This window comes from Embiotoca jacksoni, unplaced genomic scaffold (assembly GCF_022577435.1).
Source record: "Embiotoca jacksoni isolate LCO1_2020_lvr unplaced genomic scaffold, fEmbJac1.0.p SCAF_17, whole genome shotgun sequence".
NCBI lineage: Eukaryota > Metazoa > Chordata > Actinopteri > Embiotocidae > Embiotoca > Embiotoca jacksoni.
This window is the reverse complement of record NW_027185307.1, coordinates 6,628,689-6,654,655: the sequence shown is the minus strand read 5'-3', so window position 1 is coordinate 6,654,655 and position 25,967 is coordinate 6,628,689. Positions and strand designations below refer to the sequence as shown.

Genomic DNA, 25,967 nt, shown 5'->3' with positions numbered 1-25,967 from the left:
TATTCACTTGGTGCAAACATCAGGATTGTGTCTGCAAAGGTAACAAGTGCATCATTATCACACATTTTGATACATTAAATGTGTCCGGACTATCCCTGGAAACACTGTACCAGCTTAGTCACACATTATACTGCACATTACAGTAAAAGTAATGACTCTTCAAAATCAAGTAATTAAATTAATAAAAACCTCTATTGATCTGTCAGTAATAATTCTATGGTTGAAATGCTAAGTGTCGTTACTATTTGAGTAAAAATACCTTGATGTTAAGCGCTCTGTTCTCAATTTCCGATGTGCACTTGCGTATGATGAAGGGGATGCCGTCCTGACTGTTTTTAGCCGCCTGTGTGAAGTCAATCCCGAACAGGTGAAGCTTCCCCTGGAGCTTCTTGTGGCCACACTGGATGGCCAGAGTTTCCAGACACTTCTTATGACAGGCCAACGAACACTGCAAACACACAGACAACATGTCTCAGTTATGAAATGTTATACACCTTCAGATTGTACAGAACTCAGATGTCAGACTTTTAACAAGAACCAAAAGAAGGGACCACATCACACCTGTTTCAGCTCAGTATGTTTTAAAGTTGATTTTAAGCTCTAGTAAGAGCCTTAAGGGTCTCTCCATCCCATTTATCTGACCTCATTGTTGGATACCTAAGGTATGGAAATCAGGTCTGCAGAGTCAGTGATATCTTTTAAATCCCTTCTTAAAAACATCTTTTTATCAGAGAGCCTTTCCTGATTTTAGTCGATCTTAGTGAACCACTTTTGTTTATTTTTATACAGTTACTGTTTTATTTGTTTTATGGTTTACCATACAGTCATTGCTTTACTTTATATTATCACTGTGTTGCTGGATTTTATAGCTGGTTCGGCTTTATAGGTTGTTTGTGGTTTTTTTTTGTGAAACACTGTGTATATATACATATATATAAAGATTATTATTATTATAATACTACAAAAACACTGATTATTTATACTGCAAATGCATCTAATGTAAAAAAAAAAAAAAAAAAATCTGGAGAAAATGCACAGAATCTTTAGATTAAGCTGCATGTTTTAAGGATCTATGGACACCATGTCTCCTATTGAAGCCATTAAAACCATCAAACCCAGCTGGTTCCGGTTTTACAGTTTAGGCCCAAAAATATGTCCTCATACTTTTGTGCAGCTACTTTTGCCCCTTGAATTAAACCTCCAAAAAAAACCAACAAGGAAGGCTTCACATCACGTAACCCCTTCAACCAGCAGCAGTGAATGATTCCAACACCCTGCAGCGAGTCACATTCTTCTGTTAGTCTCTCATCAATACGTCTACCAGCGTTACGTAACATCTTAAAGAGCTTTTTATTCCAACTTTGTTATTGTCTTGTTCAAGTGTATCTAATAAATATGGACAGAAACTTGATCTTAAGTCAACAGTGGTGGGGGAGGAGGGGTGCACAGGGACGGTGGAAGGGACTCCTCGGAAGACGAACAAAAGGTCTTCAGTTTCCACTGCCCGTTCCCCCGACCGAGACCAGTTGGTGGATTTGGTCTCTGATGAGTGTTTTCCCCCTTTATTCCCTTATTCAAACATTTTGATCAGGAGAGAGGTGGCCTTTTCTCTCTTTTTTTTTGTTTGATTTTTGTTCGCCACAAGTGATAAAAGAAGCCGTTGTGAGACTTTTTTGGCCGTCTTCATCTTGAACTTGTATCACTCTGGATGCTGTCGACTACATTTACTAAAGGTCCAAATAGAGGATGGGGTTGGATTGTGTGTTTTTGTTCTATTAGTTAAAAAAAAAAAAAAAAAAAAAAAAAAAAATATATATATATATATATATATATATATATATATATAAAAATAAGAAGGAATCCAAGGTTACCTCCTCACACTCTGCCCCATGAAACACCACCAGGCTGTCGCACTCACGACACTTGGACGGCGCTCGCAGCTTCCTCAGCTTGTGGGTCTGAGCTGCCTTGGACATCTGGGTGTTCCTGAAGGGTCCCGGGGAGCTGGCTGTCTCGATGATCATCTCACTTAAACCTGCAGCGAGGAAGGAGCAAAAGAGGATTAATAGAAGCCCTTTTCGCGCCTTGTCAAAAATCCTACAAAAGAAACGGGCACATTCGCTTATAAAAAACTAAATAAAAATGCATATCAACACGAAATGTGACAGACATTTCAAGTATAACATTTCCTGTGATAACAATACAGCAACAAATTGAATATATGTTGCATATATAAAGAAATAGAAGATTATTCAAATGGTATTATAGAGTAGAAGTGAGTTACCGTTATCGGAGGGCGACGGAAACTCTCTATCATCCAGGTCATCGGCGGACGACATGGTCCCGGTGGATGGGGTTCTAGGTAATCTCCTCTTGAAATCCCCTGCACAGTAAGGCAGCACACACCAGTAAGTCCACATCTCCACAGTCACATCAGCTCACTTCACCTTTCTGCCTCCTGTGCTCCACATCACAGTGGTCTGAATTTTCAGAACTTAATGCAGCAAGTGAGGGCGGGCGTGGTCAACTTCCTGTTGTTTATAGCTAACAACCACATGACTGATCAATCAGTGCCAATAGGCCCATTTTGATAGAGGTGATTTTCAGATGAGCCCTTTAAGGAGGCTAATCATGGCTAAACTGCTGTAAACGTCGTTCATACTCGGTGGGTGGGGGGACCATCGGAGATGACTTCACACTATTTGATACAATGCTACTAACCTAGCATCCTCTCCAAGCCAAGGGCATTGCTGATCTGATCTCTACTAGTAAACGTAATTACCAGAGGTGTATACAGAAAAAAAGATGCAGCACTGTGTAAAAATCTACAATGCAAATCCATTTCTCAAGAAAATATTCAATAGTAAAATGTGTAATACTCCCAATGATTAACAAAGATGTGTTGCAACTGTGTAAATGACATTGTGATTAAAGACTCAGCTTTAGAAGTCAATGCAATGAAAGGAAAACGTGTTCTCCAGCCACAGGAAATGGCCGCAATTTTACTTAAATTCTCCTTTGCAAACATTTGGAGAAGGCCTGACCCATTCGCAGTTTTCTATGACATGGTGGCCCTGAGAGCTCAGTACATCGCATTTTAAGAAAACACATGCAAATAGAAAAAAATCTTAGCATTTAGAAAAACCTGTTATTCGTGAGAAAGCAGAGCCCAATACAGAAAAGAGGTGGAAAACACAACTAAAAAAAACAAAAGGCACTGCAAGTGCAAAAACAAGCAGACAATATTTAAAAAAACTGAAACATGGTGCAAGAAAATTCCACGGTGACACATATGTGCTGTTGCATAGCAAACGAAGCAACAACTCGAGTGTGTTTGTGTACGTTGGAGAGTAATAGAGTTGCATAATGCTCAACAAAGAGGCACCACTGTCTCTAGTTGCTAAGCCCATAGATTCTAAGATAACATGGCAACAAAGTTGGGTGAACATCAAGTTCACTGTGAAAAAATATTTGTCCTGCCCCCGAGGCCACAGTCAGTGCTGAGGAATGTCTCTGCTGTCTGTCATTTACCGATTAAGTTCACTTCATCAATGACTTCACACGAGTACATGAGATGTTGTTTAACTAGAGGGGGAAACGTGGGTCGGCTGCCTTGGCGAGGTCGGAAACATAAAAGCCTCGCATGAAGTTAATGTGTTACAGTTTCTTTGACGGTGTAAGAAAATACAAAGATATAACCAGAAGACTGAAATAGTGCATCAAATATCTTGCTGTTGAACAGACATTAGGTGTGCTGTTAGAAATAAGACGGCGATCAGTTGAGGAGGGTCTACGTGGTCCTACCTGGGCTGGCGGTGGGTGAGTCCAAGGACCGGGACTCGCTGCTCCCTCCAGCGCTTTCTGAGTCGCTGCACATCCCTCCGCTCTGATTGGCCGAGGCCCAGGGACGAAACGGGCCCTGAATCCGAAGTGCTGGATAGAAACAAAGTACAACAGTGAAAGAGAGGAAAACACACATCAGTAACACGTGGCAAAAAGTTCATTACAAAATATACGTAAAGTATCAATGTTACTTGAATCCTTGTTTCTAATTCATGTCTCTGATACTAAAAAAAAAAAAAAAAAAGTATATTTATTTTAGTCTTAAAATAGCCTTCCTTTTTCATAATTAATAATGGGTATTTATATAATCATAAAATAATAAATATGGTGCATACAACTGCAATCTATTCACCTGCATGGGCTGAAACATTGTGAGCTTATTAAACACTAATGCACCAAAAAGTCCAGAGCTGCTTTCCTACAGTTTGATCAACATGGGAAACTGGCAATGCAAAGGGTGAGATCTCTTTTCTACAGACATTCACCCGGCCAGATCGGTAAACTGGGTAAATTATAGCTCATGAAACGAGACTGTAGACTGCCGTCGGTCAGTACACACTTAAAAAGCGTCCCTGCTAACCGTCACCCCATGTACCTTGGATATCAGTGCTACCATTGGAGCGTCTTTCTGCAACCTTGGCGTGTTGGGCACTGATGGGACTGTCCACGTCATCGCCACCCAGGAGGTCAGAGGTCACAGACGCCTGAGAGAGGTTGCTGTGGGAGGAGTGGCTGCCACTTAGTGAGCGCTTGTTGAAAGGCATCCTGGGACAGATAATGAAAAAGGGAAAATGAGGACACTTGTTGATACTTAACTCGGAGTGCAGCAGAAGATAAGGAGCAACATGTATTATTGAAGGATAAAACACAAGACACAACTGGGTTGGATACAGTCCACATATTTATATATTATTCTTCTTAAAATTCAAGGATAAAAGAGGCTTTACTGCAGGTTTTTCAGGCTGACATCACTGACACTGCTGAGTAAAATTATAACCTTTTGTATCCAATTATATACTTTGATTAAAAGCACATTGTTGGGTATATTGATGAAACCTTAGAAGACGGCCATGAACAATAAAATATTTTTTACGTTTAAGCGAAATATTACTTATCACAACAATTTATTTAAGTCCTTTTTATTAATATAGACCAAAAAGTTACATATTTTTCTCATTGGGCTTTACAACCTGTCCAATACACTGCAGCCTTTATCCTTAAAACCTAAATTCAGCTCAGAAAAAAAATCCATCCAAAAAAAGGTTTAAGCTGAAAAGCTGTAAGCAGCTCAAAAAGAGTACAACACGACATGTTCTCCTTTCTCCATTGTTTTCTGGCTACTTTAAAAACTGCTAGAAGTTGCACACACGTTATAGACATTGAAGGCCAGCAGTAAGACAGGCTAGGACCCGTTTCGCAACAGTAACACCTTTCTCGTCAGACAATTTTAAATGTGATCAGTGTCTCAAATTTCTCCTCTGTTGCAGCACCAAACACACAATTATGTTTGCAAATTCTATCAGTGCTGACAAGACCTCTGAATAACGGTGAGATCATGAGATCAGACCTTCAACGACAGCTGTTAATTAGAGCATAAAGAACTGACGGCTGCTGTACATCTACAAACGATGTCATCCATTGTTCCCCGAAGTGCCCTACTATATCTCACAACATACAAGTAGGTCAGTGGTCTATAGTTAACCTTTTGAGGACCATCGCTGTAGCTGCATGTGAGCGTGTGTGTGTGTGTGTGTGTGTGTGTGTGTGTGTGTGTGTGTGTGTGTGTGTGTGTGTGTGTGTGAGAGAGAATATGTGTGTGTGTGTTGAAGTTTCATTTCCTCTCCCAAGCTGAACTCTTTTGATCAGCGAGATCAGAGTCAAGGGTGTGTGTGTGTGTGTGTGTGTGTGTGTGTGTGTGTGTGTGTGTGTGTAGGGGGAGGAGGGGTTGGAGGGGGGGGTGGGGTCGGGACTAAGTGAGAACAAAGCACTCTCTTATTTCCATCTGTCTGGTGTGTGTGTGCGCGTGTGCGTGTGCGCGACCACAAACCTGCGTCAACAAGACTCTCTCAAAAGAGGAAACTAACTATTTTTATTCCAAAGCCTTCACTTGAACTGGGCACTAAAATTGGAGCTGAATGCAGAATAACCACTGTGTTTTTCACCTTCGTCAGACGTATGTGTGTGCGTGTGTGTTTAAAGGCTACCGAAAATGTTCAAAGAGTTCAAACTGATGGTAGAGCCCACCGCCCGAGCTCCTCTCTCCCGTGACCGCAGTGGTTTCCGCAGGAAGCCCAGACCCACCCGATTGTTTGAATTTTTTCCCAAAACAAGCCCGCTCACTCCGTCACTGCACCTCTCTCACCAGTGAGGTCCACATTCTCAGAGTGTACAACAGTTACTCCATGACACGTCATTTAAAACCACATGCTCACCACAAATAAACATTTGTGTTCCCACAGTAGAGCCGGAAGATATATCGATATTATTTCATATCGTGATACGAGACCACAGATTGTGTATAAAAGTGGACGAAGCTTCTGGGTCTGACAAGTGAGGACAGCGTGAAAGTGCCTTAAATTGCAATACCACCAAGGGCCACTAGGGGCTGGCTGCAAAAAAAAAAAAAAAAAAAAAAGTTGTTTTTTTTGGGGGGGGAGGGGGGGTAGTTTGATTGACAGGCCTGTGGTGCAGTCAGGTTTCCACTATAGGTGGGCAGGTGTAGTGACCATCATTGCTTCCCAGCTCATCCAAATATGGTCACTTCTGACTCCAAAATAACAAATTGACGACAATCAGAATTTGAACATGAGGCTTCAGAACAGCAGTTCATGAAATAATGGGCAACGTGTTGGTTACCGCTGGTCTGAGACTGGATATCGTCTTGGAGTTTAGATATTGTAACACCATGATATGGCATAAGTGTTTTCTTTTCCTGTAAAGTGATGCCATTTAACAGACTGTTGTAACTGTTCTACTGTGTCTTACACACTTAGTCATTATATGCACATTATTCCCATTAATCACATCTCATTATGTACATATTTTGTGAAAGCATCAATAGACATCCCTAGAATATCTCTGCAATATCGATGTACTTGGTTTTGAAAGCTTTGGACTGTATGCACCGACTGAAATTTTTTACGGAAAGCCACAACTTTGAAAAATAACTCAGTTCCCCTGATAGCATCTGTCACAGTAAACACAAACAGTGGTCACTGAGAGGGCTGATCGAGTTCAGTTCAGGCTCACTACCTTAAAAAGAACGAGAGCAAAGAAAAGTGGATGACCTATAGATCTGTTGCTGGAAAAGAAAGGCTGTGATCAGATTAGGAAAACCACACCAGGAATCACGGGAGGCTTTAGAGATTGCCCCGTATCAGTGTCTTGGCGTGTCTTACCCTGTGTTCTGCATGACAGCCGAATCAAACGAGTGAGACTCCAGCCGAGGGCCGTCGCAGGGCAGACTCCTGACGAAGTCGATGTAGCGCTGGCCGGGCTCGTACAGCTTGGCGTTCTCACACAGAGTTTGGTGGTTGACGGGGAGAGACACGACCTGGGCCTGCTGGAGCTGGAACCAGTTGACGCTCACCTGAAATAAGAACCAATCAGCATCATCCTGTGCACTCTCGTAAGCGCTAGTAATCATTTAATGCCTCCTTATCAGTCCAGTGTAGTACTGTGCATTTTTCTACTCTTTAAATAAACATGTTTGATGAAAACGTACAGCCTTGAGCGTGAGGTCGGACTGGGAGACCAACTCTCGGATCTGAGTGATAATCTCACTCTTGGTGTTGGCCAGATCGACTCTCTTCACGCCGACATCCACCTGGCATGCTTTGCAGTGCTCCCTGGCCTCCTCCGCCTGCCAACAGGAGGAAGACAAACTATTTAAAACTCTAAAATCTCTGGTGGATCACATTCATGTGATGGATTTGACTCTGGATTGAGCAGGTTTAGTTTCAACATTATCTGATGAACCAAAGATGTTCAGAAACAGGAGCTAAAACAACCAGAGACTGATGATCTTTGAGATGACGGTGGCATTTTCTATTTTTCAAAAAAATGATGTTATTTGTCATCCTCCAGTGGAAAACAAGAGCTGATCACAAGAAATACAACAACTTTTAACAAATTAAAAATACAAATCTGTCCCATATTCTTATTTGTTTGCAGAAAAGATGTTACTGCAAAACAAAACCTTGTAAAAAAAAAACAAAGCCGGATAAATCAAAAGATTAAAACCGAAAAACATTCATAACCATCAGAAAGGAGTCCGTAGGAATCTAAGAGGAGGAGGTGCTGTACCTTCTGGAGGGCCTCCTCCTCCAGCCTGCGCCTCTTCTCCAGCTGTTTGGCAGCTGCTGCTCCTCCTCCACCTCCAGTCTGCTCTTCCTCAAGGCGGCTGGTCGATACTTTGGCCTTCTCATACTCCTCCTGCCGCTGGGTCTGCAGCAGCCGAGCCTTCCTCAGAGCGCTGTCGGCTTCATGCTGGAGATGAACACGTATGAATATATATATTATATAGTGACACTGGATCTGTAAAAGTGCTCAAATAAGATCTGTGGTGACCATGATTGAGGCGATGATTGGTCATGCTTTTATTTATTTTTGTTTAGATTATTATAATTTCTCTTTTTAACTGTTTAAGTCAGAGTCAAGTCTTTGAATTATCTCAAAAATATTCCAAATTGCAGCGACTCGACTTTTAACTGGACGTAACAAGAGATTACATACCATGCCAATTAAGTTCTGCATTAATTTTAACAACGTTTAGGGCTCTGTAGTGGTCAAACACCCCATTACATAACCAATCTCCTCCTTCCTTATGCACCCAATCAGGCTCTAAAATCTGCTGATCAGAAATGACTGTCTTATCTTTCGAACCTCCTTTAAAACCCAACATGACCGAGCTTTTCGAACTGCGATAGCAACCTCTCAACTCCTGCCACATTTCTAAGAGACGGTTGAAAACGTTTCTATTCAGACAAGCTTTTGGTTATAGAACTGCTCTATTTTATTTATTACCTTTCTATTGGATTATTTCTCCTCCTGTGTTCGGAGCTTGTTTGGTGTTGCTGTGATCTTAACTGTTCAGCCTTGTGCTGTTTGTTGGCATTTGGTGTTTTATTGATTTAGACTTTGTGATTTTATATCTGTACAAATCAACTTTACTTACTTAGATTTATGTTGAATAGCAATTAATTTACAAATGACTAATAACTATGTTCATTGTTAGCATTATTAGCCTAATAAATGATACTACTTCTTTCACAGGTGGACCGGAAAGATTGTCCTGTCAAGCTGCATGACAAAACAAAGCATTCGTCTGTGTGTGTATATTAGACTTAAGCACTTCAAGAGCATTCTTGGACCGAGGCCGCAGGTCAGTGAATCTTTTCATTCGCTTTTCATGTGTATGTGTGTGTGTGTGTGTGTGTGTGTGTGTGTGTGTGTGTGTGTGTGTGTGTGTGTGTGTGTGTGTGTGTGTGTGTGTGTGGCCCTCTTCAAAGTGCAGCCTCCACAACTGTCAACCCACCATTTTCTTTTGCTCTCTCTGCCACTGCTCCTTGACCTCTTTTCGCAATTTGTCCAGCTCGTTCTTTCTGGCCAGGAGAGGCTGGATGGATACACACCGCACACGCGCACACACACACACACACACACACACACACACACACACACACACACACACACACACACACACACACAGAGAGAGAGTAAGACTGGTTGTTTCCATTATATTCAAATGTAACTCAAATCACCTTCAGAAATGTTGCTTTGATGAAATACCTGCATGAATTTGTTGCTTTGGAGGACGGCTGCGGTCTGAAGTACCAGCTGGCTGTATTCAGTGTCATTTTTGAAAGCCGTCATGTAGAGCTCACGGAAAGGCATGAACTCCTGGAACAAGGAGGACAAAGTTTTAAAGTCACACCTTTAACAGCTCTGAGTTGGCAGCAAAAATCAGAACAACAACATGATTTTAATACGTCTAGCAGCTGCAGCATTTCCTCACCTGTTGACTTGCAAGCGTCTTGGCGGTCTCGGCCATTTTGGCGTAACTCTTTGCACACTCCATATCTGCAAATGGACGACCACAAAGTTTGAACATAAGAAAAGAAATGCACCAACATACACAGTTAGTGCAGCTCATACAAATAATTTAAAGTACCTTTCATTTAGTATTCACTTCAGTAATTGGATCTTAAGTATTTTCTGAATAAATCACACCCTGTCATTGTGTAATAAGACTCATCGGTAAAAAGATATCAGTAAATAAACCAAACTCGATGTGTTAAAACAAACGAGCTGATAATAAATGTACTGTACAGCTTGACTGAGTGCTCTGTGTCATTGGCCAGTAAAAGCATTCATTAACCAAGCTACCAAACAAAAGCTCTCTCACTCCAAACTCAACCTTGAGCCTGAATAAGACTTCATTGTCTCTAGTCCAGCTCAAACAATCAACTACATTTCTCAGGATAATTGGGCCAAAATTAATCCCAACATTTGAGCTCTGGCTGAGGATGAAAATAGTACATATTAACTAATAAAAAGCAGGAAAAATGTCCGACTTCGAGTCAAAGTTTTGGACAAGAAGTTAATAAGATCACATCACTGCCACAAGAAATTAAATGTGTTAAGTCTTGATAAATTTATAACATTTTCTAATGTTCAATTCATTTATAAATGCTTTTCTTGTCCAGTTCCGTGTTACAAATGTTCACACTTATTGATGAGTTTGTGATTTGAACTTTCTCATGTGTTGTGAAGTGTTGCATTTGTTGTATTAAAGGCCCATCGAGGGACGAGCACTGCAAATTACAATTACAATTGTGACATCATAACTAGCTTGGAAACAAACATGGAGCAAAATATAACCCGAGTTGTACATGTACAGTGAATTAACTTCTCAGTGAAACAAGAGTCATCTTGTATCAAGCAATTAACCTGTTGATGAACAGTATATCTATGTTCAGAAATGATTCAATGACGGAGAAGATTAGATGTAATTTTAGGAAGAAAAAGCAACAGACAGCGTCCGGTATAAATTATTGTTCAAAGGAAAATATTTTTCATTGCTTTAAAACTGTCTGGAAGGAATGTATGACAAAAGTGCATGACATATCCATGAAAATATCTCGTGAAAACAGCCTAACATGACTAGTCAGACGAAGAAAGAGTATGTAGTTCAACACATGGTAGAGCTTTGGACCGACAGGTGCCGTTTAGCTGCTGCCTCTTCATCAATCCACCAGTGTCCTTACTCACCCACACTGAGACGCTTTTCCACCCACGCCAGCAGCTCTTTGGTGTACTTGGACCAGGCCTTGGCGTAGAGCAGCGCCGACTCCACTCCGCTGTCCTGCCGCTGCAGCGTCCTGTCCACCTCCTCGGCCCGAGCCGGCGGAGATGGTCCTGTGACGACCACGGGAACCCCACGAGGAAGCTTGTTAACGGTGGCCTTAAGCATGACGGCCGGCAACCAGCCGCACACATCTCACTACCGCTGCACGCCCTACATGTGTGCTTATCTGGCAACATCCGTGACTGTCAGTCAGCAGGAAAAGCCCACGCTGACCTCGGGTGATCGAGATATAGGCTAATACCATTTGAAGGCGAGTAGTGCTGACAGCAGACTGACTACATGCATTAATACGTGGTTAATGTGACTGGTCATCACCCCGGATAACTCACACAGACACAGCACAGAAAACAGCAGAATAGAGGACAGTATCAGTGTGTTAGAGATCTGTCTTACCTGGCGGATCATCTTTCTCAGGACCGGATCCTCCAGATTCCACAGAAAGGTTCTCAAAAGACTGAAAAACAGACAAATGTATAAAAAATTTAAAAAAAATCACCTACAAGGGAGGGTGAACTTCCTACCCGAAGCACCGCAAGCTCGGCTAACATGCTTAAAACGAGGCTTATCAGAACCCTGACTTCCTCCATATAGCAGTTACACAACCTGCAGCGGGAAAACAACAATACATATAATCAACTCATCATGTGAGGAGGCCATGTCAGGAACATGCACTGAACTCTGCACTCTGCTTCATTTCTTTTACTTGACAATTCAGGGGCAGTAGGCTGCATCCTGCCAGGAGGATGATGAATGAACTATTGATTAATGCAAGTAGAAGAATAGTGGTCCATATGAAAACAATAATATCAGCCTTTCATTGATGGTACCGAGTACACTTCTGGAAGGTGATACATCTCTTGTGCTAAATTAATTAAAAGACCTATCAGATGGTGACAGAACATAAAAACTGTACTTTTCTTACCCTGCTTCTCTTAGTCAGGGGGAGCCCCAACACTGATCCATTCTCTACATCTCCCATAAGGAAGTCAGACACTCTGGAAAAAAATACACAATATGGATTGAGCAAAGGATGAAAGTTGTCATAGAAAACATGCAGAAATCTGTTTAAACTACTCAAATTATCTTTGCTGTTTGAGTACCCTACTAAAGTGCTTTAGGGCTGCATTTCCATGAAGCCGGGACACTCCAAAAAAAAACTGACTTTCTGATTTTCTGACTTTCTGAATCTGTTCAGTCCCCATGGAGATGGTGATCCTCTTTTTGCCAGAGCCTTTTGGTCAGGGTACTGAGAGGAGTATAAACATACATGTTTTTGATGGTGGGAGGAAACCAACATAAACACGGGGAGAACATGAACAGAAAGTACCTGGAACAGCACACTGTGACAGTAGGTCACAGAAATATCTGTCTTTCTCAGGTTACTATCTAGTTCTGAATCTATTCTCCTTTTTAGTCCCTATTATTTATATAGGATATATATAGCTCTTTTTGCTGTGGATCATTAAAAATATGCTGTTTACATATTAACAAACCTACATTAATAATTTACTCAAAAAACTGACAGAGCAAACACACACACACAAATTAAATCTGATTAAAAATCACAATATCAACTTATCTGCAATTTCATGCAGTAATAAAGATCTCAAAGTGAAATGAGTCATCGCATCATACTCACACATTGCCAAAGGTGAATGCCAATGTGTCGATAGCAGTGTAGATCTCTCCGAAAAGCTTCTGCTTGTTCTCGTCGTTCACCTCCTTAAAGTTCACTCCTGTCAAATCAGGATGAAGAAGGGTGGAGTCAAGTGTTGGTAGTAAATCTAACCCCCCGCAGACTGAAGATATCCTGTGTTTCAGGCATCAATCCCATTGCATGATTCATCATCCTGTGTATGATGTCGAGCCTGGAGTCAGTGAAAATCCCTTTCCGAGTCATGCTGTACTCCTCAAAATGCCAGAGAGCTGTTCACTTCGTATCTTAAACGTGCAGACGTTATATATTTGAGAAGTCCCATCGGAGGAATCCAAAAACAACTGTTATGTTAAATCAGAGAAGATAAGCAAAGACTGCAAAGTGTGTATATTTGGCTGTAATCTGGTCGGGCAGTAGTTTCCTGCTGCAAGTCTAAACACAGCGATGACTGAGGACAGAACGGAGGGGGGGAAAAAAACAACAGCAGTGTAAATACGCCTGTAATCAGTCCTCACAATAAACTTCCTGTCCTGACCGAGCAGAGAGAAAATAAACCTGGAGAGAGATGCTCAAAAAACGAGACCAAACTGCCGGTAATAAATCAGTGATGTCACGGAGCACTCTGCTGCCTCCACGATTTCCTCAGTCTTTCCTTTCTATTCGAACAATGGAGATTTCTGGAGTTCAAAGACTCAGAGGAGACATTTTAATGGAAAACCGTCTTCATTTGATTTATTTTAGCCGAGCTCAAACAGCGGTTTTGTTTTCGAATTTCGTTTTTGTAACAGAAGCAGAAAATTATATTAAGATTAATCTCAGGTTGGGAAAAGTCAAAATTTTGTTGAACTTATCTTAAATAGTTTCTTAAATGTAAAGGAAGACCAGTTCTAACTGTCCCCACAGTTTTAGTTTTATATCTTCAGTTAGGCCTTCCGTATCTGTGAGCGTCCTCCTCCCATCGCCTACCAAACACGAATGCACTTCCTCGGTAGCTACTACTTACTGACTCAAGGTTTTTTTGGTTGTCAAAGAAGTACAAATGGCAAAACTACCAAACACCTACCTCCAAATGAGCTTTTCTTCTCCTTTTACACAGAAATAAGCCTCATTGATCATGACGACTAAACATCTACTTGTGAATACTTGTGAAGTGCCAGTTTTCTGTCCCAACACCTTAAACATGGCATCGACGAAGCTACATGTCTTTAGGGGATCCAATAGTAGCTTCCTCTGCCCAGCAAAAAGGAAAAATTGACTGAGAAATAAATCCGGTACAACAGTTCTTCTCTTTGAAGCACAGGAAGTGTTGAGGTTCTGACAGAAGAGTGGGAAAAAACAGATTTTAACAGGATCCCATGTCCATGGGGTCCTGGAAGCCTCTTGTCAGCCCCAGAGCAGCTACTGTAGCCACCACCATTCAAAGCACACACAACTCTTGTGCTGTTACATCTCCTCTTCTTGTGTCCAACCCCTACCCCCTACCTCCCCCCAACAGGACATCCTGAGGCTTGCTGGAATACAATGCCACAACTCGCTCAGGCCCCAACCCAGTGGTCCAAATGTGGAAGTTACATCATCAGGAAAAAATGGTATTGTTTCACTGGAAAAGCACAACACTCTCGAAACACTCATCGGCAGCAAAGTCCTGCACAGCGTTCGGGGCATAAAGGAGCCGAATGTCCAATAGACGGGTAACATGAGGGTGTAGCGACACATGCGAGTCAATGTTAGGTATCACAGGACAGAGGTTCAGTTTTGTACGAAGAACTCGAGTAAGGGTCTACTTAATGGTGCGATGACGTAGGAATGCAAAACAAAATGCTATGTACAATAAAACAGTACAAGTTAAATCTTTTCACTATCTAAAATTAAAGTTAGGACACAACACAACCGCCAGGTCACATGACATAAATACAAGCCTGCTAAATATAACATGTAAACTTTTGTGTGGCATCAACAGCTTTGAGACTTGGTCGTGAAACGTAATGGCACAAGTGGACAGCTGATCACACACTGCCATTGGTGGAGGGTCGACAACTGAGCAGTTCTGGCCACCTAGTGGCAGAAGGGATGTTATAGCACCACACAGTTAATAATAATTACAGTTACTGTCAATGCTAAAGCTGCTACATTATTTACTATTCAGTAAAGGAACCTGTTCAGAGATATAACATCAGTACCCATTAATCAGTTGCTAATAATTAAACAGGTTTGAGAAACAGCTGAAAATTTCTATTTACATTCCTAACAATCCTTCCATTTATTAATGCTATGTCATTAAAAGCCTAAATAATAAAGCCTCTATACTCTTCAGTTGACAAATCTAAGCCACCCTTATTGAAAAAGCTCAAACTCTTTTAGTCTCTTGTGCATCAACATGTTTCACTGGCACTTAACTGGTCAAGTTACTGTGTGAAAGACAGGACTTGTGTGCATCTAATGATTGTTTATGGCACACACACACACACACACGCACGCACGCACGCACACACACACACACACACACACACACACACACACACACACACACACGCACAAAAGTGTGCGTACTCCTTCCAAATATATCAGCGAAGGTAAGCTGCATTCATAGGCTTTGTTCGACCTGTCATGTCGTAATTCCATATGAAGTGAACGCTTTTCAAAAAAAGCTATGCCCCTCTTTGCAATGCAAATTGAGACAAGGTATACTCCGGGGTGGGTGGGGGGGGATTCTTGTGTGGCGGCCAAGTTAAGAATTGACCTGCATGCCAGATCATAATCTCAAAGAATGAGAGGTTGAAAAGGATTCCTCGGTGTAGTTCCCTCTGGACGGGCAGACAAAGCACAAAGGACACCCGCTTCTCCCTGCATCTTCAAGTATCGAGTATCTGACTCCCAAATATTATTCTCTTACGCTCCCCGTACGGGGTTCGAAACAGACGCTGCTGCATTCTAAGCACTCGAGTGACTTCTGAAGAGCTTTGAAGCTAAAAGACCACTGGTCAGAAACGCTCCCTGCGAAGCTCTTCAGACTGGTTTATAAGACAGTGTGAGACAGGACGTAGTAACACTGAACGTCCAGGAGAGAGGACTGTCAGAGGAGAGGGGAGGATTAGATAAGCAGAGACAGAAAACAGACCAAAGGAAGAGCGGAGGAGTAGCTGGTGTGTTGTACGGGAAAGTTATGTGTGCGTGTGTGTGTGTGTGTGTGTGTGTGTGTGTGTGTGTGTGTGTGTGTGTACACAGTGTGTGTTGGAGAGAGAGCTGGTCATCTCGGCTCACCTTTGACCGTGGCGATGACGGTTCCAGCCGTACTGAGGATGTCCACCGAGTTGAGGCTCTGGTGTTTGCTGATAATGGCTTTCAGGACTCGCAGCAGCTCACCGAGGCGCTCGTGGACCGCGTGATGGAGGCAGTCCTGGTGCTCTGGAACATGACGGAGACAGTTTTATTGTAGCGAATATTGTGTACTCAACTTTCCTCTGATGTAAAATCATTATCATTGTTATATTACATGCAGTCAGAATTGTGAAGCAGAGTACTCTCTTAGTTTTGTAACTAAACTACATTCATTGTACTGCTGGTTTCATAATATGTAGTTTTAATATGTAGTTTTATGTAGAGAAGCAGCCCAGTATCGCACCAAAGCCAGTAATCCTGCCGTCAGCCCACTAAATGATTAGCCAGACTTCAGGAAACACGACTTGCATTGACATATGTTGAGCATTTCTTTTCTAAATGTAGTTGCAGCACGCTCGACGTATCCCGATTGGCTAAAGCTCCTCCAATTGTTTCAAAATGAAGCTGAGGTCTACACCCAGTGGGACTCAATAACTGCAAACAACTCCCTATGCAGCACCCAGAACCATATAATCAGTGAATTTACTAGAGGACACCATGTCAGTGTGACTTTTTACCTCGAGTAGGTGTGTAAAATACATGCATGTTTGACCAAGGTCAAAAAAAGGGACAAAGTTCTCTTGACGGACATTTGACAAAGTTCAAGAGTGACTAAGTCCGGGTAGAGTGATTGAATGGATCAAACCAGGACTTTTAGAAGATCAGGGTTCATCTCTAAGAGAAAGTGATGTTGATTTATTTTAAGAAATATTTACCCAACCCTAACCAGGTAGTGTTTTCCTAAACCTAACCATATGGGTGGCTAAGCTAAGGCACATTACTTTTTGTGCCCAGGCGAGACAAAAACATGACACGGACATAATATCACAATATCATCGATGGACTAAAGACTGGATGACACTTATTGAGGGATGCTTCATGGTTTTGACTTTGGATATTATATATTTTTTAAGACAAGCCCTTATAGTAGATACCACTGCAAATTATACAATTCTAGAAATCATGGAGGCAAGACTTATACTTCAGCCACCATAACCCAACATAATAATAAAAAGGACTGCATCTATATTTAGAGCAACATATGGAAAAGGTTTTAGAAAGGCCAGTTTCTTTAAGAATGTTTTGGTATGAACCATCACATGCTGTTGAGATTTTGGAAACGCTTTTCGCGATCAACCCTCAATCTACCATTTAACGTAATAGCACTGTAAAAGATGTCGTATTATACAGCTACTACATTACTACCCATTACTTAACCTTTGACCAGTAAGATAGGAGCTCAGTATTGTTCCATGTTCCTCTGTTATGAGATGACATGCTATTTCAGAGGCTAGAAAATGACAGGTTGTCAAGGGCCTATTTAGTAGTATGTAGTATGAATTGTGTCAGCAGTCTGACATCCCAAAAATGGTAAAAATCCTGAGCAGACAGCTATCAAAATAAACACACATCGTCACAAGGATTACTACATGACATTCCACCTTTGTAGCTTTAAACTGCGGACATCGGGGCCACATGAATGACTACAGCCATTCACTGTGAGCAGTTCTGGTCAACCCAGCAGCTGTCAATGGCCTGTCCAGGCTGCTAGACCATAAAGCAAGGATGGCAGAGGTTTTGTACACTAACCTGACTTCTAAGTGCGTAAATAAACATGACCTACAGTGGTCTTTCTGCAATTAGCGGCTATCTAGTCAGGTAATCAAAGAGAGCGTGGCATCTCAGGTATGCAGTTTTGTGTAAGAGCTGTGACTTTACCAACAGTGAGTCATCCCCACTTACAAAGGGACAAAATGCACTTTGTTATCAAGCAACCTTGAAAATGTACTCTTGGCATACTTGAGGAATGAGGTCATGAATGGGAAAATGTAAATGCCTCTTTTTTTTACTACTTATTGGAAATGTACAAGGTTGTGTCACTAAGTTGTGACACAGCTAGCGTGGGTATTTTTCCCAGGGATGAATGGTACAAGAGGGAAATGGAGATGAAAGGGGAGACATATCTCTCCTCTCCTCTCCTCTCTCACACAAATACACATAATTGCCATTGTGACTCAGATATGTTCCGGTCCAAGGCTGTAATCACACTAACTACACAGTAGGGCCGCTGGGCAGGTTGTTTTCATTTCATGTTTTCGACGTAATGATCTTACAGGCTGAAATTACTTTTTTCCAAAAGCTGTTTTTTGGTCAGTTCTCCTTACAATTTGTGTCTCCAAATAAAGATCAATTTAAAAGCACACAGACACACACACACACACACACACACACACACACACACACACAAACACATACAGAATGGACACATGCGGTCAAAGCCACATTTTGTGCTGACGATCACCCCCGGATTACCCTTCATGGAAAGGGGGATCAGAAAGACTTTAGCTGTCTCCCATTTTTTCTTTTATTCGTTAGCCCTCTTTTTCGGTGTGGGACAAATAGTGCCGCCAGTGGGGCTAATAATGTGGGCTCTTTGTGTGGCCACCGTGACAATGCTAGCTGAGGCCTGACCCGGAAATCCAGCCAAGTGACCAGTATGTGACGAGTTCACACCGACCAACAGGTCAGGTAAAATATGATGCGCAAAACTCACTGTTGTGTTCTCCATTTATGATTCAAGAAAGACACAGTTCATATCCCCGATAAAACTCTGGCAGTGAGACACAGCAGTCACAAGGTGCAAAAATGTAAATATATACCGCTGATTTATTGACAAGTTTATTGCAGCCAATCAGAACAATGGACCACTGAGCATACACATAAACCGTGGTTGACTGTGTAGGGCACAGTAACGCTTTGAAATAACATTGTAAAGTGGTCAAGAGGCCACACACACACACACACACACACACACACACACACACACACACACACACACACACACACACACACAGCTTAAAATCCATAGTAAATTGTGCAACCTGTTGCGAAAAGATTCAAGATTCAATATTGAGGTTTTGTCGTAACATGCAGAGTAAACTGGTCCACTGAACGACTTTCTTATTCTGCATTCTTTTCCGTTTCGACTTTTAAAAAAAAGCAGCTCGAGTTAAATGACGCAATCACCGTGCGTCACTTATCATTATCAACTGTGACAGACAGGTGTGTGTGTCTTGAGAAGCTGAGAAAAAATTGTTTATCAACCGTTTCAAGTTAAATTGTACATCAGTAAGTTTTTGCTTTAGGTTTTTTTTATATATATATTGTATTGTATTATATATATTTTGATTCACATACAGGGAATTTAATGCATGCATCCGACTTTTTTTTTTTTATATTATCCTAATGCAGCCTCATTTGCATACATTGTCATTCATACACTCACTCACGTGCCTTGTGGCATCCCAAACCATCTAAACTGTCAACTCAGCTTAACAAGTGACATGTGGTTATCACGGAAGCACGTTAAAATCCGCCCATAGACATCCATTTGGATTAAAATCAATTAAAAGCCATCACAATAATAAAATAAAATAAATTGAAAAAGGAATATATTATGTATATCTGAGAATGGCTTTATTGAGTATGTCCCATTGAAGACACTGAAGAGAGTGATGTTAAATGTAAAGTATTCATTGAAACGTAGTGGTGGCTAAGAGCAGTGAGACAATAATTACATAAGTACATAAGACAAGCAGCAATCCCAGACTGGTCCAAATGAGCTGCTCCATGCCAACATGCCCTGCTGCTTCCAGGTTGCCAAAAAGCCTCTCCACAGGACCTGGAGAGTCCTATCTTTCCCCATAACAACCATCTTCATCCATCTTCATCAGATGCCATGCAGGGTTCCTTCAAGTGCCGAGGACCTGGTGCTTTTTTTCTGATGACGTAAGCCTCTTGTCTTTTTGTTACAGCTGCCCAAACTCCCCACGAGGCAGGAAAAGAGCCAGCGGTGTGCTCCTGGCACGACTGCACATCAAACTGAGACTCAGTGCTTCTGTACAATCAAAGCACACGGGTGTACAGACAGGGTCATCTCCACTGTTGGTAGACTGGACTGTTTTGTCATTTGAAAAGTGACAAAACAGTAAAAACGTTATTTTGTAGTGGTACGACATGTACTCTTGTATTCAGTCCCGATCTCAGACCATTGAATGGTACACATTTCCACTGGCACCACATTAACTAATGTAAAATAATAGAAATACATAATTTATGTACATATTTATCAAAAAATAAAATAAAACAATATTAGATAAACTACCAACTAGTAAAATGTAAAATGGTTTTCCTGAAGGATGTGTTTTTATTTTGGCCCTTTCTTGTTTACAGACCCCCATCCTCCCAGAGACATTATCTCTCCCAGCCTTATATGGGGACCCCAACCAACAATGATTTGATAAGGGTCAAAGTTTACAATGAGCCGCTTCCACCCTTAAGCCCTTAATTGGCCCTGGTCAGTTTAGATCCCATTTATGGACATTATCCTTTGAATGACAACATACACACAATGGCCTAAATCATCCCCACACAGGCAATGTACCCTATTCATCAGCCGAGTAACTGAATCCCAAGTCCTAGAGGCATCAAGCTTGGGCAAGCTCGGGGTTTATTAAGGACAAGCCTAAACTATGAATGCCCACGAGACAGAGGGTCTTCCTTTGCAAAGCTCCATGGGCTTCAGTCGTCAATGGCGGTTGTGTGGCCTATTGGAAAATCCTAAATGGAGGCTAATTAGCAAGACATTATGGTTGCATCCACCAGCCCAGCAGGACACGGGATAATGTACAGAGACTGATTATTTAACCCCTCAACTGCCACTCTGGGCGAGACACAAAGAGAGGCAGACTCGTTCCCACCAGGGAGGGCCTGTTAAAGGAGCATCTGACCAGTGGCTTTTGTTTTAGCAAAGGTATTGTCATTTTTAAGACGGGAAATGTTTGGAGGGGAAACTTCTGCGGAGAAAGTTTCAGAGACAGAAGATGTTTCAATTTGCAAATGTTAGTTCAAGGCCATCTGAAAACGGACTAAAAAAACAAACAAGCTGCTGGGAAGATCTCTCTGTTTTTCCCCAGGGAAGTCTGCAGAGTTTTGAGCGAGGACTTGTTTGAGTGCCGAAAACTCACTATTGTCCCTGGGGCCAATAGCAAACAGTGGGACTGGTCGCCTCATGGGCCTGCCACATGAAGCATTTATGGAACAATAAATCACAACGACGGCTTTTCACTTTTCACGGGAAAGAAGGATTGGAGTTGGTGTGTGCGTGTCTTTGTCCGAGTGTGATGGTTAGCTGCGGAAGGATTGTAGGGAGTAACAGGGGAGGAGTTCTGGTGGGTGTGGGAGTCAGAAAAAAAGAGGAAGGGGGTTGCGTGTTATTGGAGGTAGTACTCTCACTTGGGATTTGTCCCAAATTTACCCCTGCACCCCACATCCCCGCTTCAGTGGGGGTTATGAGAGAAGGAGAGAGTGAGAGACATTCCTGGGCATAATAAGCCCTGGTGAATGAAGGCTACAGGGGGATCAGAGTCTGATCCTGATGAGAAGGAGGCCGCGGATCAGGAGCTGCTCAGAGGCTGCCAGCAACACATTGCCAGGTTTTTACTTCATTAGCGTCATGGAAACCCAACATTCCAGCCTCTTGTTTGGGAGCGGGGACGGGAGTCGCAGGAGCGAGGGGTGGAGGGGGATCCATAATGAAAACATTGTCGGATCATTCACCACTGAGATGACACCTCAACACCAAAACATTGTGATGTTCCTCTGGAGAACATACTCTTTTGAAATCTTCATGTCGTGGACTGACAAATAAAAATGAAGGCCATAGACCCCCAGTTGATAACATTTAGTCCTGAGAATCTGGTACAGAAAGAAGCACTGATTTAATCTACACAGTACACAAGAAGGCAATATCGGCGAGCATGAAACCCCGCTACAGCAACATGATCTATCTGGAATATTTGGGAATTCATTATTATCTTGTGAGGTTCTCCCACGTTGATGAGGAATGATTTTATTTTTACCTTATCAAAGTACAAGGCACTACACAGGTCTACGGTTAACCTGCTGGACTGATGCAATGGTCAAGCTTGGTTATTTCTTTATCATCCTGTTTGAAGACAGTAGAATAAAGTTGGTACGAGTGTCATCCAAAGCATGTTCTTGGCACATCCTTTGGCAAGAGCTTGTTCCGATTTCTGACTTGTAATATGCAAAACGTAAACGTTATGCAGGACAAATCTGGTGGTGTCATGGAGAGCCACATCTGGAATGCACGCTCTTAGTCTTGCACAGCCAGATCTATCACGGTGTCTGCCACCGTGTCGTCCCAGTGCTGGAGAATGGTCCGGCTGCACCAGTTAACAACAGTTAACAGACAGTGGAAAAGGAACAACGGCAGGTTTATACCAACATTCAACATCTGCTTGGTTAGACCAAGACTTTCCATAACAAAGTGAAGCTACACTTGTCTGTGTTTCATCTTTAAATGTGCACAGCAAGTTGTTATACCACGGGTTAGTTTAACAGTTAGATTCTCAAAGAAAACGGAGATATAAGGAAAGAATGTAAATCCAGAGATTAGAGGAGAGTCCGACTGTCCTAGACTCATTTCAACTGAAAGAGTTGTCCATACTTAACATTTCCCCACAATGAATGGACTACCGTATGGTAAAAGGGATTATTTTTGTTGTGCAACACCATCAATGTTGTAAAACATGCTGATGCTTTTCCCTGCATGTGCATCATATGGTAACTCTCACTTCTGGATCCTCGCATCAATGGCTTGACTCTTTGAAACACAAAACTTCCACTTAGGCCTGACACAATATGACTTTGCAACATTCCTTTCGTTGCGACCCTAGCTATGCTCAGTCATGCATTGCAAATCATGGGAGCAATGTATTATTTATGCTTCAAAACATTTGAGAGAACGGAGGGTCGCTTATCGCCACAAAACAAGTGTGAAATCACTAAACATGTCACAACCGGGTCTGCAGAGGTCCGATCAGATGGGGACAGCTCATGGCAGAGGGGACTAAATAGTATGTTGGACAGGCAAGCCATGACTAATGTCAATCAAAACCTCTCCATGTGTCCTATTGAGACAGACCACGGCTGGACATTCCTTCCACTCACCCCCTAAATAACCAAGTACTACCCTGCATTGGCTGCTGTTTCAAAGAAAGTTGTGCATTCATCGGAAGCTATGGTAAGGTTAGGTTTCAAGAGGCTCCTCTGAGACTTGGGCCCTTCTTTAAAAGACAAAAAAACAAATGTGGGTCTAATAATCAATCACTGTGTGACTCAATAACCTTTGTTTTGTTCAAATGGATTCTTCTTTAATTGGTCAGGGTGAAATGCCACATTCTTTTAACATTTCCTTCTCACCAGCATGACACCTCACCGCTAAAAATGACCCCAATGGTTTCAAGCCAAATTTGAACTATTTGCACAACTGAAAGGCAGCCTCGCGAAATAGGTCCACTTAACCTTTAGCACTTTGCAGGGTCACTGCAATGGGTGGCCCGTACATCCCTTGATATCCCCCTCCCTGACATACTTCCTACGGTCAGCGGCCCTGTTCCACCTCCGTCGACGGACCACCGGCGGTCCACTCTGCGGATTAGCAGATTACAAGCAGCTGGTAAAAGGCAGGGGAACTTTGCCTTCACAGACTTCTATACTCATACCGAGGCATTCCCTGTTGCTTTACCTTTGAAGCCATTTTTCCCATGACTGCATGCACAAAGAGCTGGCGTTTAAGAAAAAGACCCCTCGGGTAGACACACAGCACCTTCCACCTAAGTGGGGGGCTTTTTTTTGTTCCCGTTCTGCTGGCTACTGTCAGGCTTGTTAGCGGTCAGCTAAGGCAAAGCAAATGAAAAATTATGAATAATTATGGCAAAATTGCCTGCCATTAAGGAAACAAAGAGGTGCACAAGATTAAACCACACACTGAAAACTTCACGAGTAAAAATCCAATAACAACTGATGAGGGTGAAATGTTCCAAGATCTCTTTCTAATCAACAGACATATTTATCCTCAAATATTTCTCTCTGTAGTCCTTCGCATATAAATGAGATACCCAGGGTGGAGTGAAGAATTAGTTTTTCCCCCTCTTTCATTTCTCTTTGGAGCTGTCTGTCACAGTGAGGAAAGACAGGCAACCTTTCTCTACATATCCCCCCCACATCACCGCCGCCGCCGCCGCCCACTGTTGATGCAAAGCTCTGAAGGTTGGCATTCCAACGATGCTTTCTTTAAAGAGAAACTCCAAATCCCCCCACCGTGCAACCTCTAGCTGGCAGCCAAACTGCTCAGGCACTAGGCTGAAGAGACTGTGTAATGTAGGCAAAAAGAAAATCAGCAGGCCAGGGAGTTGGGAGACCCGTCCAACAAGCGCAGAGATGGGCCCCTTTAGTACACCTGTCAAGGGGCAGAATCGGGAGGTGAGGGGGCTGAGTTTGAGGGCCAAACACAGCGTTGAGAACAAGAGGATACTGTTTAGCTTTGCTCCCATCCTAATCCCTGCGAGAACGGGCTTTGTGCACTAAAAAGCTTAAAAAGGCCTTCAAAACACAGTTACTTTCATAACTGTCAAGGCGTTTAATTGACTGAAATAGTACATTTCAGTCAATTTGAAAAAAACATTTGTGAATCCAAGTTTCTGTGAACTCTGGGCATCACAAAGTGTTGACTTCAGGGGGATGTTTTGTGTGCGTCCAACTGGAACTGGAACATACCTAGCATTTCAAGAATATAAAGAAGAAGAACATCTGAAGAGTTTCAGGAAAACCACTGTTGTGTTCTTACCGTGGCTACAATTAACAGCTTGAGCAGACACAGATCTTTCATGGGAGTGAAGGTATTCAGGGGTGAAGAGCCGATGGTGATCTTCACCTGCCAGACTTGTCAAAAGTACTATACATTGTTATGTTACTTATGAAATATGCAGCTTTCTGTCCGATTAGAGGTAAAGACACTATTTGAGGGCACCATTATCCATTTGGAGATGCTGGATCAGAGGCTTATACGGGTATTGTTGCTTGGGTGCTGTTTGCTCTGGCAAGTTCAATCAACAGGTCCACTTCCCTCCATTGCCCTATCTACACCCCAATGGGATCAAATTTGAGTCTTACTTGACAGGACAGACGTCAGTTGGTCCTGGTTATGCTTCAGGCTTAGTCTGTTTATGACTATATCATAAAGGGTCTCTGTTCCTTTTACTCAACACGGCAACTGGGTTCCTAAAATTACCGAATGTTGTGGAGAAAGACAATGGCTGGTTATCCATCTCGCTCCCACCAGCTCCATCGGCCTTTAACAAGTTGTGAGTTGTACCCAGCATGGGGCTGACCCAGTCACATGCGAGCACGCCCCAAGGTTGGCACTGGCAGGAAAACAAGGCCAATTATGCTGAAAATAGCTCCTGCTACCCAGGGAACTACAACAAGAGATGGAGACAAAAAATGTACAACAATTCTTTGTTTGTACAAGACCCAGTCATCTTCAGTATCAATTTGTACACTATTGGACAAAAAAACATCAACTGTATAGACACACAGAAGCTTTGTGTGCCGAGTTTCTCTAATTCAGCTTCTCATCAGAGCCCTCAGCCCTCAACCCTCAGCCTCTTGTGTCCAGTGTGGGAATCCTGGAGCTTTATTTTAGTGTGTAATGGCGTCATCAACAGCCTCCTGCAACAAAGCTGCCCATAACCATAAATTTCTCCAGAAGGAAGGAGGGAGACACACACACACAATACACAATACACAATACACAATACACACAGACAGAGGGAGCTCCCTTGGGTTCCGACT

At 42.4% G+C, this 25,967-nt stretch overlaps 1 protein-coding gene across 3 annotated transcripts in view; it reads right to left on the bottom strand.

The window, feature by feature from the left end:
* arhgap29a (Rho GTPase activating protein 29a) overlaps window positions 1-25,967 on the bottom strand; it is a 37,394-nt gene that overhangs the window by 3,515 nt on the left and 7,912 nt on the right. For 2 of the 3 annotated variants that reach the window (XM_069151383.1, XM_069151385.1), the window contains exons 3-18: window positions 16,131-16,274; window positions 12,852-12,948; window positions 12,135-12,207; window positions 11,606-11,666; window positions 11,116-11,262; window positions 9,860-9,924; window positions 9,634-9,744; window positions 9,380-9,460; window positions 8,149-8,331; window positions 7,568-7,705; window positions 7,242-7,432; window positions 4,439-4,608; window positions 3,805-3,933; window positions 2,285-2,383; window positions 1,872-2,035; window positions 260-448 (exon numbers count right to left, since the gene is read on the bottom strand). In XM_069151383.1, the coding sequence (XP_069007484.1) occupies window positions 260-448; window positions 1,872-2,035; window positions 2,285-2,383; window positions 3,805-3,933; window positions 4,439-4,608; window positions 7,242-7,432; window positions 7,568-7,705; window positions 8,149-8,331; window positions 9,380-9,460; window positions 9,634-9,744; window positions 9,860-9,924; window positions 11,116-11,262; window positions 11,606-11,666; window positions 12,135-12,207; window positions 12,852-12,948; window positions 16,131-16,274 (2,042 nt within the window). Of the gene's footprint in view, window positions 1-259; window positions 449-1,871; window positions 2,036-2,284; window positions 2,384-3,804; window positions 3,934-4,438; window positions 4,609-7,241; window positions 7,433-7,567; window positions 7,706-8,148; window positions 8,332-9,379; window positions 9,461-9,633; window positions 9,745-9,859; window positions 9,925-11,115; window positions 11,263-11,605; window positions 11,667-12,134; window positions 12,208-12,851; window positions 12,949-13,932; window positions 14,269-16,130; window positions 16,275-25,967 lie in introns of those variants that run through there. The other variant, XM_069151386.1, reaches the window with a different exon arrangement.